This window comes from Schistocerca gregaria, unplaced genomic scaffold (genome assembly GCF_023897955.1).
Source record: "Schistocerca gregaria isolate iqSchGreg1 unplaced genomic scaffold, iqSchGreg1.2 ptg000719l, whole genome shotgun sequence".
Classification (NCBI taxonomy): Eukaryota; Metazoa; Arthropoda; class Insecta; order Orthoptera; family Acrididae; genus Schistocerca; species Schistocerca gregaria.
In genome coordinates, this window is record NW_026062096.1 from 496095 (window position 1) to 513816 (window position 17722).

The 17722-nt window shown below is 40.9% G+C and overlaps 1 protein-coding gene across 5 annotated transcripts in view; it reads left to right on the top strand.

Moving 5' to 3' along the window:
* The window catches only part of LOC126320376 (mucin-5AC-like), a 168066-nt gene that overhangs the window by 81639 nt on the left and 68705 nt on the right, over positions 1-17722 (top strand). For all 5 annotated transcript variants that reach the window (XM_049993822.1, XM_049993823.1, XM_049993821.1 and 2 more), the window contains 2 exons: positions 6176-6923; positions 8428-8549. In XM_049993822.1, coding sequence (XP_049849779.1) covers positions 6176-6923; positions 8428-8549 — 870 coding nt within the window. The remainder of the gene's footprint in view (positions 1-6175; positions 6924-8427; positions 8550-17722) is intronic.

Genomic DNA, 17722 nt, shown 5'->3' on the forward strand with positions numbered 1-17722 from the left:
ACACCTGTGCAGATGGTATAATATTGTTCCTTATATCTGCGTTAGTTAGTCTATGTATGGTACATTGTTTGGGTCATACCTGGTATGACATGGTCCATATTGCTTCTTCGATAAGTATCAGTTGTCTTCCACTTATATTATGTTCACATAATTTCTCTCTACTTCCATTTGCGTGAACTGGATAAAATTATTTTTGACAGCTGCCGCTGTTTGAAATTGTTTCTTGGAAAGTCAGTGAGTACATTTAATTTTCAGAAATAGATATTTTTTGAATTTAGGTAAATAACATTCTATCATTTCTTGTGATAATTTATCCCTTTTCTTTTCTAATGTCAATAAAATTTTCCAGGTATTTTTTATGTTTAAAATCTGAATGTTCATTAAGCATGTCTTCTGGGAATTTTTCTGTATGAATGTAAATTCACATTTCCTCCAAAATGTTCATTGTATGTCTCCTAGGTTATTTATATAGTACTTTTTTTGAAATTTTCAGTATCTTCTGTCAGTTTTTGTTCTTTTAAATGTAAGTAAAATGTGGGTTGGTTGCTGTCACAGTTTCATGTATGTTCTTAAAAATCTAATTCTGAAACTTGTACCTGTTTGCCCAGTATAAAAATTATTGCAGTGTTGCAAAGTTTGCAGACACGTGGATTTAAATATGTGGAGATATTATTTTTTGGTATCAGATTTTGGCCTTCAAGTTGTTGTTTGAACAAAAAAAGTTAATTTCATTTTTGTTTTCTTTAACAAGTTGTCCAGTTTATTTCATATTTGCCCCATGTGTGGTGCTGTGACATAGATCAATAGGTTTATTTGCGATTTATTTTTCTTCCCCTTTTAATGTTATTTCTTTGTGTGTATTATCTGTCTTCGGTTTCATATGCTGTTCATATAATCTGAGTACTATTTTGGTGTTGAAGTAATTTTGTTATGCCATGTATTGTAATGTTTTTATTTCATTTTTATCACATTATTATCAAGAGGTAACTTCAGAATCATTTTAATCATTGATTTGAAATATGCAGATTTGTGCGACAAGAATTTTTGTTTATGATGTCAGGGGTAGTAGTTTTTCTACATACAGCAAATTAGTGGTGACTTGTTTTTTGTTGCCTATTTTTAGGTCTAAAAAGTATATGGATATTTCTGTGTAGTGAAGGGGCCCCTGACATGTAATAATTTATTTTCAAATTAGTGGCATACTGATGCTAGTAAAGAGGCATGTTTCATGAAAGGCCAAGAAATATACTATTTCCTCTCATGTACAGGTTGTGAAATGTCTATAATGGAAAACTTGCAGAAATTACAGATCATACAGAGGTTTAATAACATTTCCTGCACACTATTTGAGAACTGAAGCTTAATGGTTTTACTTGAAGCACCTCCTACTGAATGCCATAAGATGGCTTGTTTAGCTTAAATGTACAAGAGGTGGCTGAAAATTTCAATGAATGGTCTCAGAAAATAGAGGAAACAAAGAGTAACAAACAAAATACCTTTACTGGCACTCATAGTAGTCATGCTTTTCTACAACATACTTCTGACATCAATCCACTGGGACAAAGTACTGAAAACGCTTTCACTTAAATATTCTCCACAGAAAACATTGACTATGCTGGAACATAATGTCTCTTATATCCATATGACAGGTGGAGAAATCAGTGCACTAGGAATACATTATGATGGCAAAGACCTCCTCTCACAATCCACAGTTTGTTTGATGTATTTATTTGCTCGAAGGAAGATTGGTGCTGTTGTACATGAAATATTTCATCAGAAAAATATGGGGGCTCAGTTTGTGCCCATGACAATATACAGTACCGTCCTTAGAGAATGAGCTGTAAAACCCCTTTGATATCTTGGCTGAGTAGCCTGCACGGTGCCAAGGGTTCTCAGAAAGTTTATCACTACAGTCCAGTTTATTTTACTTTTGAAAATAATTACAAATACAGTGAAACCCCTCTTGTATACTTTTCAAGGAACTTAGAAAAAATTGTGAAAACCACGGGAAAATGTAAAATGTGGGAAGTAATGTTTTAAGCTGTAAAAGTTACGTGTAGGATACCGCCTTGCACTTCATTTACAATACATGTACATAACAGGCATCAAAGACTTGTCAGGGACTTGTTTATTAATCTGGTGAAGGTTTATCCTTCCTTATATATATAATTCTCGTGTCACTGTGTTACTTGGCCTACTCCTCCGAAACGGCTCTGTCAATTCTGATGAAATTTTATGTGTATATTTGGTATGTCATAGAATCGGTCGTAATCTATTTTTCATACCCCTCAGTTACAAGGGTGGTCCACCCCCAAAATTTTTTTCTTATTTTTTGGACAGAACATTTTATTTTTATTTTTTATGATGTGGCATTAAAAATACACACAACCCTAAATTTTCACCCTTCTACCACTAACCCCTATTTTTTAATAGCGATTTTAGTAATTCTATAATTTTCAACCCCGGTCGATAACTGATCAGTTGTCACTTCATTAGTTATCCCGATAGGTGTCTATCAGTGATAGTCTTTCACTATTCGTTAGATAAGTAATTGAAGAAAACGTATCAAAAGCAACCGCTCAAACATCCCTCTTTGAATCGACTTAACTAGACCAAGAAGTTTAACTAGGTAGCACGCGTCATTCACCAATCCGACATTTAGGCCTAGCGCACAAGTATTGATCGTATGATCAAATTGTTTTAGTGGAACAAAGAAGTTCCTATGCTCTCCTTTGTTCCTCTAAAAGAAATTAATCATACAATATTTTTAAGTACGATAAAAATCTTTGCGTGTGCGCGTGGCCTTATCCATAATGCTGGCGAACACGTTTCGACACGAAATTGCCACAATGTTGGTATGCTCACGGACAGACCGTGTATCGGCTGCAATTGTTAAATCCGCGCGATCTACCATAGAAACGCTATAACTAATAGTGTCTGATATTGCCGGACTTCCCTCTAAGCCTTTTCTCACTCCCTACACAATTTTCAGCCATTATTGTTTTTGTCACGAACTCCTGCCAACAACGGCTATTGTGTTACGTGTATACATTATTCTTATAGACTAGAGATAATTTATATGACAAAACTACGTTTTGCGGGTCAGCTATAACATATAAAGATTTACAGAGGCAGAACAAAGTTCACCGTGTATAGCTAGTTATCTAATAAAAATTGCTGATGTAACTGGAACTGATAACTGTCTGAAGCCTGCTGTCATTCATTATTTAAATAATGAAAAACTGCTCTACTTACGTATTTTTTTATGCTTAGCATGATGTGTTTCGAGTATTTTTTCTCGTTGTCAAGTGTGTGGTGTTTGAATGTGTGTTATTTTGCGTCACTGTCACTTTAGTTATCTTTTTGGGGTTATCAGGTACTGTGCCTCAACAGTTATGTAGAAACACCCCCCCCCTCCTCCCCCCCCCCCCCCCCCCACACACCCTTTCTTTCAGGAGTGCTAGTTCTGCAGGGTTCGCAGGAGAGCTTCTGTAAAGTTTGGAAGGTAGGAGACGAGATACTGGCAGAAGTAAAGCTGTGAGGACGGGGCGTGAGTCGTGCTTGCGTAGCTCAGTTGGTAGAGCACACCCCCGCGAAAGGCAAAGGTCCCGAGTTCGAGTCTCGGTCCGGCACACAGTTTTAATCTGCCAGGAAGTTTCTTAGCACTAACATTGTTTGTTTGTATAACATCACAAAAATTACGTACGTAAGTACTGCTTGTGACAACGAGAATAAATTCTCAAGACACGTTTTGCTCAGCATGAATAAAATACGTAACCAGTGCTGCGTTTAAACTAAAAACATTTGAGCAAAGCAAAGTGAATGATGGTGTCAGCTAGCACTCAGTGGCCATACGCTGAAACATGCTAAATATGGTTCGACAGAGGTGTCACGACAATCACAACAATCAAGAAATTGTGTTTGCCCAGTGGAGACAATTTAGAAATGGTTGTCGTTGCTCATATCGTCATTCGAACGAATCTAGTTACTCCCATCAGCCATCATGCCAAGTAGAGCTTGGCAGCTGCGGGAAATAGGGCATGAATTGTTCCAACTTTTACACGTTTCCCTTTTCAAATCTGCTGAGTAGAGCGCCCTGTTGTCAAGAAACTTAACAACGTAATATTTGTAAACACTACTGGATGGCCAACATCATGCCAACGTCATATTTTTCTCCACAAACATTTTTTCATAATGTTTAAATCATTATATATATAATTATAAATATGTTGACGCAAAATCGGGTGCAAATTAACATTGTGGGCATAGGAAGTTTGACGGGACTGATAAAAAAATGTTGTAAACGGTGGGAAAACGTTAATTGTGGGAATTTAAAAGTGAAGTTATACTGTATTGTCATTGCAGGTGATCCTTAGAAACGATACCTTACAACAAGTACACACACACACACACACACACACACTTTGTAACTGGTTTCAGCTACATCTTGCTTTCTTTCTTTGCTAGAACATCCTTTCCATAACCCATACAAATTTCATGTATTTATATGTGATGTATTTTGACCTTGATTAACCTACAGATACACTGGAATAAAGAAGCAGTTTGACCCTTTGGTTTCAGAGCATGTTAAGATGAGTCCAAATATGACCACAAGCAAATTGTGACTTCAGTAAAAAAACACAGCCTCAGTTGCCCCAGCAGAATGCCTATTTTGTACCTGGCCAAGGCTATTAGTGAATGACAAATATTGCGATCATTAGGCCTATGCCAGGTTTCCTGCCATAAATCCAGTATTTGAGGACGTGCTATTGTTGTTGTTGTTGTTGTTGTTGTTGTCGTTCAGTCATCACAGATTTGCTGCTTTCAGTTGTCACATAATAACAAGAGCCAAAATGTGTGATACTAAATAAATCTCTGTTGGAACTGGAGAAGAAATTTTCCTCATTGTTATCACCATGCAGTTGCTGTTTGGCTATTGCTCTTCCTCTGAACAGGGAGAAAAAATCAGATTGTGTTGCTTGGGGCTCCCTCTGCGTAACCTTCTAGTACCCACTGTAGCATTTGTTTGCTCAAGAGAACCTTTTGTGTAAATTGCACACACCTTTTTCTCTTGGTACACCCTCCCCTCTACCACCCCTACACCTCAGTCCTCCTATCCCTCCTAATCTGTTTTTATCCTATCTGGATGCCTTATTTGTCAATATTATTACTCACCCTCTTCAATTTCTTTTATTTTGACTTTACCTTGTGTCGTCCTATCCCTTCTCTCACTCACTTCCATAGTGTAGCATTTATTTCTTCATAACTACCACTCATTCTTCTACTACGCAGGTGGCATCAAGTTTGAAGGTCATTTGTTGCAGTTTGTATCCATTCTCTCCCTCTCCCTCTCCCTCTCCCTCTCCCTCTCCCTCTCCCTCTCCCTCTCCCTCTCCCTCTCCCTCTCCCTCTCCCTCTCCCTCTCCCTCTCCCTCTCCCTCTCCCTCTCCCTCTCCCTCTCCCTCTCCCTCTCCCTCTCCCTCTCCCTCTCCCTCTCCCTCTCCCTCTCCCTCTCCCTCTCCCTCTCCCTCTCCCTCTCCCTCTCCCTCTCCCTCTCCCTCTCCCTCTCCCTCTCCCTCTCCCTCTCCCTCTCCCTCTCCCTCTCCCTCTCCCTCTCCCTCTCCCTCTCCCTCTCCCTCTCCCTCTCCCTCTCCCTCTCCCTCTCCCTCTCCCTCTCCCTCTCCCTCTCCCTCTCCCTCTCCCTCTCCCTCTCCCTCTCCCTCTCCCTCTCCCTCTCCCTCTCCCTCTCCCTCTCCCTCTCCCTCTCCCTCTCCCTCTCCCTCTCCCTCTCCCTCTCCCTCTCCCTCTCCCTCTCCCTCTCCCTCTCCCTCTCCCTCTCCCTCTCCCTCTCCCTCTCCCTCTCCCTCTCCCTCTCCCTCTCCCTCTCCCTCTCCCTCTCCCTCTCCCTCTCCCTCTCCCTCTCCCTCTCCCTCTCCCTCTCCCTCTCCCTATGCAAATCTTGTGTGTGTGTGTGTGGTTTTTATTTTTATTTCATTTTGTACAGGGATTAGGTAACGGGCTGCTTCAGCAACTTTTATAAAATGATACTTCAGTCACTCTAGCGGCAGCGATACCTTTAAATCTGTCTTTATTTCTCCCATTGAGCATGTTTTTTATGTATGAATATTAAAAACACTGAGAGTGAATACACGTTTGTGCTTTCTTGATTTTTCAGGTGGTTTCACTTACCTGTCGAAAGCAGGGTGTTGTGAAGTTTTCAAGCCGACGCCCAGATCAATCAAGAAATGGCCTGCAGACTGCATTAACAGAAGGAGTTGTCAGAGTACCAATGACCAGTGAAATATACAGCATTCAGCTGAACAATGCTACAAATCATGCAGCATCTACGATGAAATCTGTCCTCACAAACATTAGCACCAAACCAAGTTTGTTAGGTGCAAACACACTTCTAATAAACTCGGCAAAGAATCATGTGCCAATTCTTCCCAACATAACACGTAAGAACCAGAATTCTGGTACTCAGAATAGTGCTAATAGCTTTAAAAACATTTTTGCCAAATGTGTTACGACTAGTGCAAAGACTGTGGGTAACTCAAAACCATCACTTGTGAAGACTGGTCAGTTTCATATGCCAAATATTCTTAGTGCAAGTCTGAAGAGGCCTACGGAGACATATAAATCTAGTGCTGAAGCTAAGAGGAAAAGAAAAAATACAACTGTAAATGCCGTTGAAGTTATGACCAGTTTGTTGGGAAAGAAACCTGCTGGTACTCCAACATTTGCTTTGACTACTCCTCTCATAAAGGTTTCACTTCCTAGTGGAATTACTGCAAACTGCAGTCAACCGGAAGTTGTAAACTCAAATTCTGTATTCAGCTCACAAACAACCAGTGCTGAACAGCCAAAACCTATTATGACAGTTGCTTCGTTGCCTGATGTAGTGAAAGCATCATCTGTAAAAGGTAAATTTTCTTCAAAGATAATTAGTAGATAATAAATTGTTGTAAAGGTTAAAATTTCATTTTATAAATAAGATTTTACTTTTCTTGCAGTGTAAAAAACAAAAATCTTTATGGCAGATGGTTAACTAATTTTGTAGTTACTTTGATACCACTACTCTGATTTTAAAATGTGTACTTTAACTGTGGGAGGATGTGTACAAATAGTCTGTTGGCAAAACAGTGATTAAACTGGCACAGGAACTGCTAACACCTAAGCCCAGTAATACCCTGTTTATGGTATTAACCTGTGATGCTATTTGAATTTTTTCCCTATAGTAAATAAACTAGTTGAATTCCTCTAAAGTGCATTAGAAGTTACCCTTTTGCAGTATGAAAGTTGTTGATCATTATTTCTTTGTTTACTGTATATTTTGGATATTGTGTTTTGAATTATGTTTAGCCAAAAAAGGAAAATCTATTTCTTCTAAGCCTGATAGTGGTGTATTTTTCTTCTAAAAGGGAAACAGCCCTCTTCTTTGGCAGACATTTTTTCACTTCTTCCATTTCTTTTGTTGTTCAGAATCCCAAATTTTGCATGCCTTTTCCATTCTTCAACATTTTTGAACCGCGATTTAGAATCATCATTTATCCTGTGCACTAGTATGAACATGCAAATCTCCTAAATATTTATCTTCAAATGTACATGTTTATGTAATGATGGCTCATGAGGAGGACAGGGCCTTTTTTGCCAGGAGATGGTTGAATGTCTGCAATTGTAAAGCTGTTTGAAACTGTCAGCAAGAGCTTTTTGTAGAATCGCTCAGCTCTTTGGTCATGCATTGTTGGATATCCGCAGCGAAACAGGAGACGAGATCTGGTGCTACCAATATGATTGGTAGACCAAGTGACAGTCAGTTGCATGGGGTTAGCCTTCCTTGCCTCTCAGAAAAAGTTGACTGACAAAATCCAGGATGAAGACAATGTTCATCACGTTTTTCAATAGCCAGGGTGTGATCTATCCAAAGAAGATAGGTAAGTCAATGAACACCTTTTTGTTGACTGTTACTTGGTCTCCAGATTCTATTGGTAGCACCAAGTCTCGGCGCCTATAAATATACGGATCTCCCACAAGGCGTGACCACAGTGCTTTGAGTGATTCCACAAGCAGCATTTGCTTACAGTTTCCAAAAGCTTTGAAACTGATGCCAGAACTGTGTTGTAGATAACGATAATTACTTTGAAGCTCAATGAAAGTATTTTGTTTGTAATTATTGCTTCCTTCATTTTCTCAGACTATTGCCAAAACGTTCATGACACTCTTTGTATATTTAGAAACTAGACATAATTTGCAGTTAAGTGTCAGAGAAATGTTTAAAACTGAAATTAATCTGTCTTCTGCTGTTAATGGGAATTTTGTTTTATTAGCAATGAAGCAGTACTGCTGCTACTGTAGCGCTTGGGTTTATAGACAATGATAGATGCCTTTGTTGAAAAGAATGCACATTTATATAAAACTTATTTTTAGGTGTAACACAGAATGTAAGAATAGCAGCATCGAGTAGTGCTATCCACGTACCAGCCAACTCTATAGCCTACCTGACTGCTGGACCTGTTACATTTCAAAAAATACCAGTCCTCAGCCCTCAGGTAAGTTTTTACCTCCATTTTGTTGCTTTATATTGAAGTAAAGAGTGCTGTGCCGTAGGTAAATGGTGTGTATTACTGTTGTACTAGAAAAGTAAGACAGATATTATTTAGCATATATTACAGTCAAAATAATTGTTACAAAATATGCCCAAAAGAAAATAACTGTCAAATATGTTGTATGGCAGTGAAAATTGGAACACTCAAAATTAATGGCCCAACTGAATACATACTGGGAGGATGTGTACAATAGTCTGTTGGCAAAACAGTGATTAAACTGGCACAGGAACTGCTCACACTTAAGCCCAGTAATACCCTGTCTTGTGTGACTGAGAAGATTAGTATTACGTAAGTTAAGAGGCATCAAATGAAGTGGAAACACGGAGGCAATAATTAATCTACGTCAGAGGGTGCAATTCATCATATGAGTCATTTTGTATTGTGCAGAATGATTTTTGTTGGGGGAGGGAGGGGGGCAGATGAATTTCATACTGACACATTTCATTTTGGACAAGACTATTTGCAACAGCATTGATACATTTGTGAAATTATTTGATAGAAGAGCATCCATCACATGTAGTAACAAGCAGGTACCAGGCCACAGCATTTGATAACTGCTCCGTTGTCACCATAACAGCGGGGACAGCATCGCCAAGTGTTTATTTGATGTTCAAGTCCTACAGTGGTTGTGATTTTGCCTGAGTCTGTGGTTGGATGCTGTTTGCTGTGGACTGGGCATGTTTCACACATGGTATTTCAACAACTTCAGTTGTCTAAAAACCACCAGTGCCTTGGGCTGCAATGGGTATGTGAGCACTGTACTGCTGAGCTAATGGCAAGAGGTAGTGTTTTTGTAATAGTCTTGGTTCAACCTGTTTTATTATGATGGCGGAATGTATGTTACCCAATTCTGCAATACCTCAAGTTGATAGAACAGTGGAGTACTGTCATGTGTTACAACGTGAAATGCCATCACAGCATACAGTTTTGATTATTGCATATTGAGAGCAATCTGATCTGCAGGATTAAGTACAACTCCTTCCTTTCAGCATCTCATTGAGGTTGGGTGGTGTGCCAATGGTACTTGTCTTCACAGAACAATATTTTGATGGCATTAACGTGACACCTTCATCAGGTATTCCCTGAGACTAATTGCCTGGCTAAATGGGTCCAATGTTTATATGTGGGTGGTGCCTGAAGTTCCATGTGGCGTCCACTCTGGATCGGGTGTTCTCTTTGGTCCCTGCACACGAAGCACACTTCCACACTCTGCAGGTGTTTTTCATTCCCTCCGTTTCCACTGTGGCAGTCTCCTGCATGGTGGCCCTGCCATGGTGTTCTCTATTCGGTCTGCTCCCATGGGGCTTGCTCCTTGTAATTTCGCACTGCTGCCACAGTTCTGTATAACATGTGTGCCGGCTACAGGAGCCTCTTGTGGCGGAGACTGCCGTCCGGTGTTCTGTATTAGGTCTGCTCGTATGAGGTGTGCTCCCTGAGGTCTCAGGTTGTTCATAATATTCTATATCTCTTCTGCATGAGTTGTGACCACCTCTTGGAGCAATGGCCACAACCACGATTGTGTTGGGCAGATAGAAGACACTTTTGGGTTTCCTCAGGATCTATCTATCTTGGAAGAGCTAGGTCCTGCATAAGGTAGAAAAGCTACCTTTCTGATCTCTTCTTGTTCCTCTTCTGGTGTATCAAGTTGTGTGATGAAATGTAATGCTTTGTGGATGGCCCTAGTTGAATATCCGTAGTCAGTGAAAACTCTCTGAAGATGTTCTAATTCTTTTATCAAGCTATCAGAGTTGTAAACCATCTTGGCTTGGTGTACAAGTGTTCTAAGGACCCTGGTGTTGTGTGCTGGATGATGGTGTGTGTGTGTGTGTGTGTGTGTGTGTGTGTGTGTGTTTTGGCTTGTAATACACACTGCGGCCCAAGATTCCATCTGCCTTCATCTTCACCGGGACATCCAGCAACAGAAACTGACCATCATTCTCTAGCTCCATGGTGAACTTTGTTGGGATGTTGAGGAGTTCACGTGGTCCAAGAATTTGTCCTTTGTTTCCTGGATGTAAGGCCAAATTAGGAATATGCCGTCTACATATCTGAAGAAACACATTGGCAGGTTGGTGGAAACTGTAAGGGCCTCATCTTTGAACTTCTCCATAAACAGACTGGCCGCTACCGGAGACAAGGGGCTACCCATCACAAAAACTTAAGTCTGCTCGTACAGTTGGCCTTCGCATAAAAAGTAAGGTGGTGTTAAAATCTGCTTCAAGAGATCTAGTAAGGCAGCAAATCTCTCACCGATCAGATCGAGTGTACCCTGGAGTGACCTTGTCAACAGGGACACCACGGCAAAACTGCCCATGACGCCTGCATCCGAGATATGTAAGTTTCTGAGATGTTCCACAAAGTTTAATGATGAGGTGCAGATGTGATTGATTGCATTTTCCCACATATGTTGCTAACATCTTCTTCAGGTTAGTAGCTGTTGTGTAGGTGGCTGCACCAATATTATTCATGATGGGTCGTAGCTATACATCTTCGTGAATTCTGGGTAACCCATATAGTCTGGGGGGTATTAGTACCTTGGGTGTCAGTTGCTTCACAACCTTCAGGCAAGCCTGTTTCTATAAAGAGTGTCATCATCATCATTTTCATTTTCACCCTACTAGTGGAGTCATATTCTAGTGGATGATCAGCAGGGTCCAACAGAAGTTGAATTTTCAGGTAGTATTTGGTCTTCTGCATTATGACCAAAGAGTTCCCTTTGTCTGCGGATAACACCACTCTGGTGTTGTCATCCCCCAACCTCTTGAGAGCTATCCTCTTATCTCTTGATATGTTCATTTGGGAGGCCTGGCTCCAGTTAGTACCCTGCATGTCTGTCTCTCAATCTCTCTGCCAGACTCGAAGGTAGTGTGTTGCTTACTTGCTTCACGGAGCTGATGAAGCCGGCTACCAGTAGGCTTCCGTGAGTTACTGCAAAGTTAAGGTACCTTCTGAGTACCCTCAGTGAGACTTCATCCAATGTCTGATCCCTCAAATTTACCACTTAGCGGATGTCACATGTTGCTGCACTCTTTTTCATGCTTTCAAGTTTCACCAGTTTTGGGGCTGCATAATGTTGTTGCCACAGACAAAGGGCACTCTTTGGTCATAATGCAGAAGACCATCTACTACCTGAAAATGCTTATCATCCATTAGAATATGATTCCACTGATAGTGCGAACAGAAAAACTAACACTCTTTAAGGAAGCAGGTCTGCCTGAGAAGGTTGAGAAGCAACTGACATCCAAGACACCAGTACCACCCAGACCATGTGGGTTACCAAAAATCCACAAAGGCGATGTACAACTATGTCCCATCATGAATAATATTGGTGCAGCCACCTACCTGACAGCTACTTACCTTAAGAAGATGTTAGTGTCACATGTGGAAAAGTACATCAGTCACATGTGCAACTCATCAGATTTTGTGGAATGTCTCAGTATCACGGATGCAGACATCATGGTCAGTTTTGACGTGGTGTCCCCGTTCACCACAGTATCACTCCAGGGTACACTCGATTTGATCAACAAGAGATTTGTTAGAGCTTTGCTAGCTCTCTTGAAGCAAAGTTTAACACCCTCTTCCTTCGTATGTAAAGGCCAGTTGTATGAGAAGACTGAAGCTGTGGTGATTGGTACACCCTTCTCTAGTAGTGGTCAGTATATTTATGGAGAACTTCAAGCATGAGGCCCTTACCACTTCCACATACCTACCAATGTGTTTCTTCAGATCTGTAGATGACATGTTCCTCATCTGGCCTTACAGCTAGGAAACACAGGATAAATGTTTGGACCATCTGAACTCAAAACATCCAAAAATAAGGTTTACTGTGGAACTAGAGCAAGGTGGTAAGGTTCCGTTGGTGGATGACCAGGTGAACAGGATGGCAGATGGCACCTAGGGCCACAGGGTGTATCAAAAGCCAACACACACTGACTTAAATCTACATGCTTATGACTACCACCACCCAGCACAGAAGAACAGGGTTCTTAGAACACTTGTACATCAAGCCAAGACAGTTTCCAACACTGACAGCTTGGGAACGGAAATAGAACACTGTCAGTGAGTTTTGGCTGACAATGGATATTCAACAAGGGACATTTGCAAAGCGTGCATACCACCACACAACTTGATACACCAGAAGGGCTACAAGAAGGAGAGACCAGGAAGGTAGCTTTTCTACCATATGCAGGGCCTATCTGTTCAAAGACCAGAAGAATACTGAGGAAACACAAAATCAAAAGTGTGTTCTATTCACCCAACAAAATCAGTGCTCTTCTTGGGATGGTCAAGGATGATCTGGGGATAAGAACACCAGGTGTTTATTAAATACCTTGTGAAAACAGTGTGTCTTATGATTGGTCAAATGTCAACAGCAGTGGACATAAGATTTAAGAAATGCCAAAGACATACTAGGCTAGGTCAGGCCACAAAATCAGCAATAGCAGAACACTGCCTGGAGCACTAACACACCATAGATTGTGGTTATACCAGGAACTGGCCCAAACCCCTAGATTCAGGGACAGTGTCATTACTGAATCAGTTTAAATCTAGATAGCAGTAAACCTAATCAATCAGGAAGCAAGATGCCAGCTCAGCAGAGTGTGGAATCTGGGGTTTGAACTGATATGGGAACACCAGGAAAAAGTTCCCATTTCCAGTAATGGCCCTTGGACAATGGCAGGCATGAATGGCAGGTTCAGATCACATATGGAGCACTAGATGGTAGCTACCGCTACAAATAATACACACAATTGGCGTGGGCGAGATGTGAAACATGGGATCTCGGAGACCATGCCTCATGGGAGCAGACCTAATCTGGAATACTGGGCAACATTCTCCGCCATAAGAGGCTGCTGCAGGGACTCCAGCGGCAGCACAAAATTGCGGGGAGTCCGCCTTGCACGCACAGATCGAGTATGGAACATAAGGAGACTAATACCACCACAAGAGACAGCCGCAACGAGCACAGACAGCATAATGAATGCCTCCAGAGTCCCGTGTCTGCAGGGAGCACACCTCTCAACTGTGGACCAAATACAGTATACCAGGTGTGGCTGCCACTATGGGAGACAGTTGCAGTGGGTGTGGAGCAAATAGGGAACACCTAGAGCAGCGTGCATCGTGGTCATGGACCGAATACAGAACACAGAAAACCTGGAGCAGCCCAGAAATGCAGCTCGTGTGCATGGACCAAATACAGAACACCAGTAGATGGATACTGCCACGAGCTAAAGCCACAGGGGGTGCAGACAGCACAGGGGACAACTATAGTGGTGCAAGGCAGCAGAGAATGTGCCTCGAGGGCGCAAACTGATTACAGAGCACCATGACTTGGCCACCGCCGTGGGAGTCTGTTACAGCAGGCATGGACAGAGTGAGGAATACCTGCAGTGGTGTGGAAGTGTACCTCACGGGCACAGGTTGAAGCAGGAATATCTGTTAGAGTAGCCGGCAGATGGAACTCGTGGCACCTCCCAAGCATAAATACAGGACCCAGTCAGCAAGGCAGTCTGTCTCTGGGAACACCTGCTGGAAGACGTTGAGGCTTTATTTTTTTTTTATTAGTTTTTTTTCCCCCCAGTTTAGGAGCAGCACTTGCAACCTATGTCCTCAATTATTTGCTGGATGTATTCCAGTCTCTGTCTTCCTTTACAGTCATTGCCCTCTACAGCTCATTCTAGTACCATGGAAGTCACTCCCAGATGTCTTAACAGATGTTCTGTCACCCTATCCATTCTCCTTGCTAGTGTTTTCCACATATTGTTTTCCTCTCCGATTCTGTGTAGGACCACCTCATTCCTTACCTTATCAGTCCACCTTATTTTCAGCATTCGTCTGTACCACCACATCTCAAATGCTCCGATTCTCTTCTGTTCTGGTTTTCCTACAGTCTATATTTCACTACCATGCAATTCTGTGCTTCAAATGTACATTCTCAGAAATTTCTTCCTCAAATTGAGGCCTATGATTGATACTAGTAGACTTCTCTTGGCCAGGAATGCCCTTTTTGCCAGTGCTAGTCTGCTTTTGACATCCTTTGTGCTTCTTCCATCATTGGAGATTTTGCTGCATGGGTCTTAGAATTCTGTAACTTCATCTACTTCATGACCATTAATTCTGATTTTTCTCACTGTTCTCATTTCTGCTACTTCTCATTGCTTTAATCTTCCTTCAAATTACTCTCAGTCCACATTCTGTTCTTGTTAGATTGTTTATTTCATTCAGCTGCTCATGTAATTCTTGTTCACTTTATGAGGTTAGCAATGTCATCAGCAGATCGTATCATTGATATCCTTTCACCTTGAATTTTAATTCCACTTTTGTGCCTTCCTTTTATTTCCATCATTGCGTCTTGTATACACAGATTGAACAATAGAGGCGAAAGACTACAACCCTGTTAGCGCCATTTTTAATCCAAGCACTTCGTTCTTGGTCATCCTCTCTCATTATCTGCGTTTGGCTCTTGTACACATCGTATATTACCTCCCTCTTCCTGTGGCTTACCTCTGTTTTTCTCAGAATTTTGAACATCTTGCACCATTTTACATTGTCGAACACATTTTCCAAGTTGACAAATCCTACGAACGTGTCTTGATTTTTGTGTAGTCTTGCTTCCATTATCAACCACAATGTCAGAATTGCCTATGTGGTGCCTTTACCTTTCCTCTAGCCAAACTGATGGTTATCTAACATATCCTCAATTTCTCTTTCATTCTTCTGTATATTATTCTTGTCAGCAATTTGGATGCATGAGTTATCAAGCTGATGGTGCGGTAATTCTTGCACTAGTCAGCTCTTGCAGTCTTCGGATTTGTGTGGATGATATTTTTCCGAAAGTTCGATGGTATGTTACCAGACTCGTACATTCTACACACTAACGTGAATAGTCATTTTGTTGCCACTTCCCCAATGATTTCAAAATGCTGATGGAATGTTATCCATCCTTTCTGTCTTACTTGATCTTAATTCCTCCAAAGCTCTCTTAAATTCTGACTGTAATACGGGATCCCCTATCTACCCTAAATAGACTCCTATTTCTTCTTCTGTCACTTCAGACGAATCTTCCCCTTCATAGAGGCCTTCAATGTACTTTTTCCACCTGTCTACTCTCTCTTCTGCATTTAACTGTGTAATTCATGTTGCACTCTTAAGGTTACCACCCTTGATTTTAATTTTGTTGAAAGCTATTTTAACTTTCCTATACGCTGAATCAGTCCTTCCCACAATCATTTATTTTTCGAAGTCTTCACGTTTTTCATGTCAATTTGTATTAACTTCCCTGCACTTCCTGTTTGTTTCATTCCTCAGCGACTTGTGTTTCTGTATTGCTGAATTTACCTGAACATTTTTGTACTTCCTTCTTTCATCGATCAACAGAAGTATTTCTTCTGTTACCCATGGTTTCTTCACAGTTAGCTTCTTTGTACCTATGTTATCGTTCCAGCTTGTGTGACTGCCCTTTTTAGATATGTCTATTCTTCTGCAACTGTACTGCCTACTGAGCTATTCCTTATTGCTGTATCTATATCCTTAGAGAACTTCAAGCATGTCTCGTTATTCCTTAGTATGTCCGTATCCCACTCTTTTGTGTTTTGATTTTTCCTGACAAGTCTTTTCAACTTCAACCTACTTTTCGTCACTACTGCTTTGTGATTTGACTCTATATTTGCTCCTGGGTACACCTTACAGTCCATTATCTGATTTCAGAAACTGTCTATGATGTAATCTAACTGAAATTTTCCCGTATCGCCTGGCCTTTTCCAAGTATACCTCCTCCACTTGTGATTCTTGAACGGAGTATTCACTATTACTAGCTGAAATTTATTACAGAACTCAGTTAGTCTTTCTCCTCTCTCTTTCGTTGCCCCAAGCTATATTCTCTTGTAACCTTTGCTGCTACTCCTTTCCATACAACTGCATTCCAGTCCCCCACGACTGTTAGATTTTTGTCTCCCTTTATGTATTGCATTACCCTTTCATTATTCCCACATACTTTCTCTATCTCCATCTTCAGCTTGCGACGTCGACATGTATACCTGAACTATCATTGTCGGTGTTGGTTTGCTGTCGATTCTGATATGAACAACCCTCTCACTGAACTTTTTACAGTAACACACTCTCTTTCCTACCTTCCCATTCACAATGAATCCTACTCCTGTTGTACCATTTTCTGCTGCTTACCCTATATTCATCTAATCAAAAATCCTTGTCTTCTTTCAGTTTAACTTCACTGACCCCTACTACACCTATATTGAGCCTTCACATTTTCCTTTTCAAATTTTCTAGCTTTCCTACCACATTCAAGCTTTTGACATTCCTTGCCACAACTCATAGAACATTATCTTTTCATTGGTTATTCAATTATTTTCTCATGGTAACCTCCCCTTCGGCATTTCCTTCCCGGAGATCAGAGAAATCATCATGACACTTTTTCAGTTACAGGCACACATGTCCTGTGGATACATGTGTGTCTTTAATGTAGTGGTTTCCATTGCCTTCTGCATCCTCACGCTGTTGATCATTGCTGATTCTTCTGTCTTTAGGGGCAGTTTCTCACCCCAAGGTTAAGAGAACGTCCTGAACCTCTGTCCACTCCTCCACCCTCTTTGACGAGGCTGTTGGCATGATTATGAATCAAAATTTGAGTAGGGGCAGGTCTTGAGCCCGGGACCAAAGACCTTTTGATTACTGATAAGAGACTTTAGTCTAAACCATGTTGAGTTACAGCATCAAAATATTGTGTTGGGAAGATGAGGACCATGGGCAGAACATCTTAGCTCAACAAGGTGACAATGAATTGCCAGGAAAGTCTAAGAGAGTGCAGCTTCACTTTAATTATAAGCACCCTGTATAAACTTTTTGTTGGATATTTCTTTTCATGTCCTGCAGATTACATGAAAATAATTATATAGAGTTGCACAATAGGATAGTATTGGGTATGAGTCTCTTACATGATGGAAGTAAAATGCAACTTTATTTACAAAGGAACAATGCCGCAGAAAATGTAACAATCAGATAATGAAGAGCTTTTGCTACTTTGAAAAATTTGTATTTCATGTAATATTGTCAGTAATGCAGATATTTTCTTTGTCTTGATGATTTTGTGATGAGAAGTT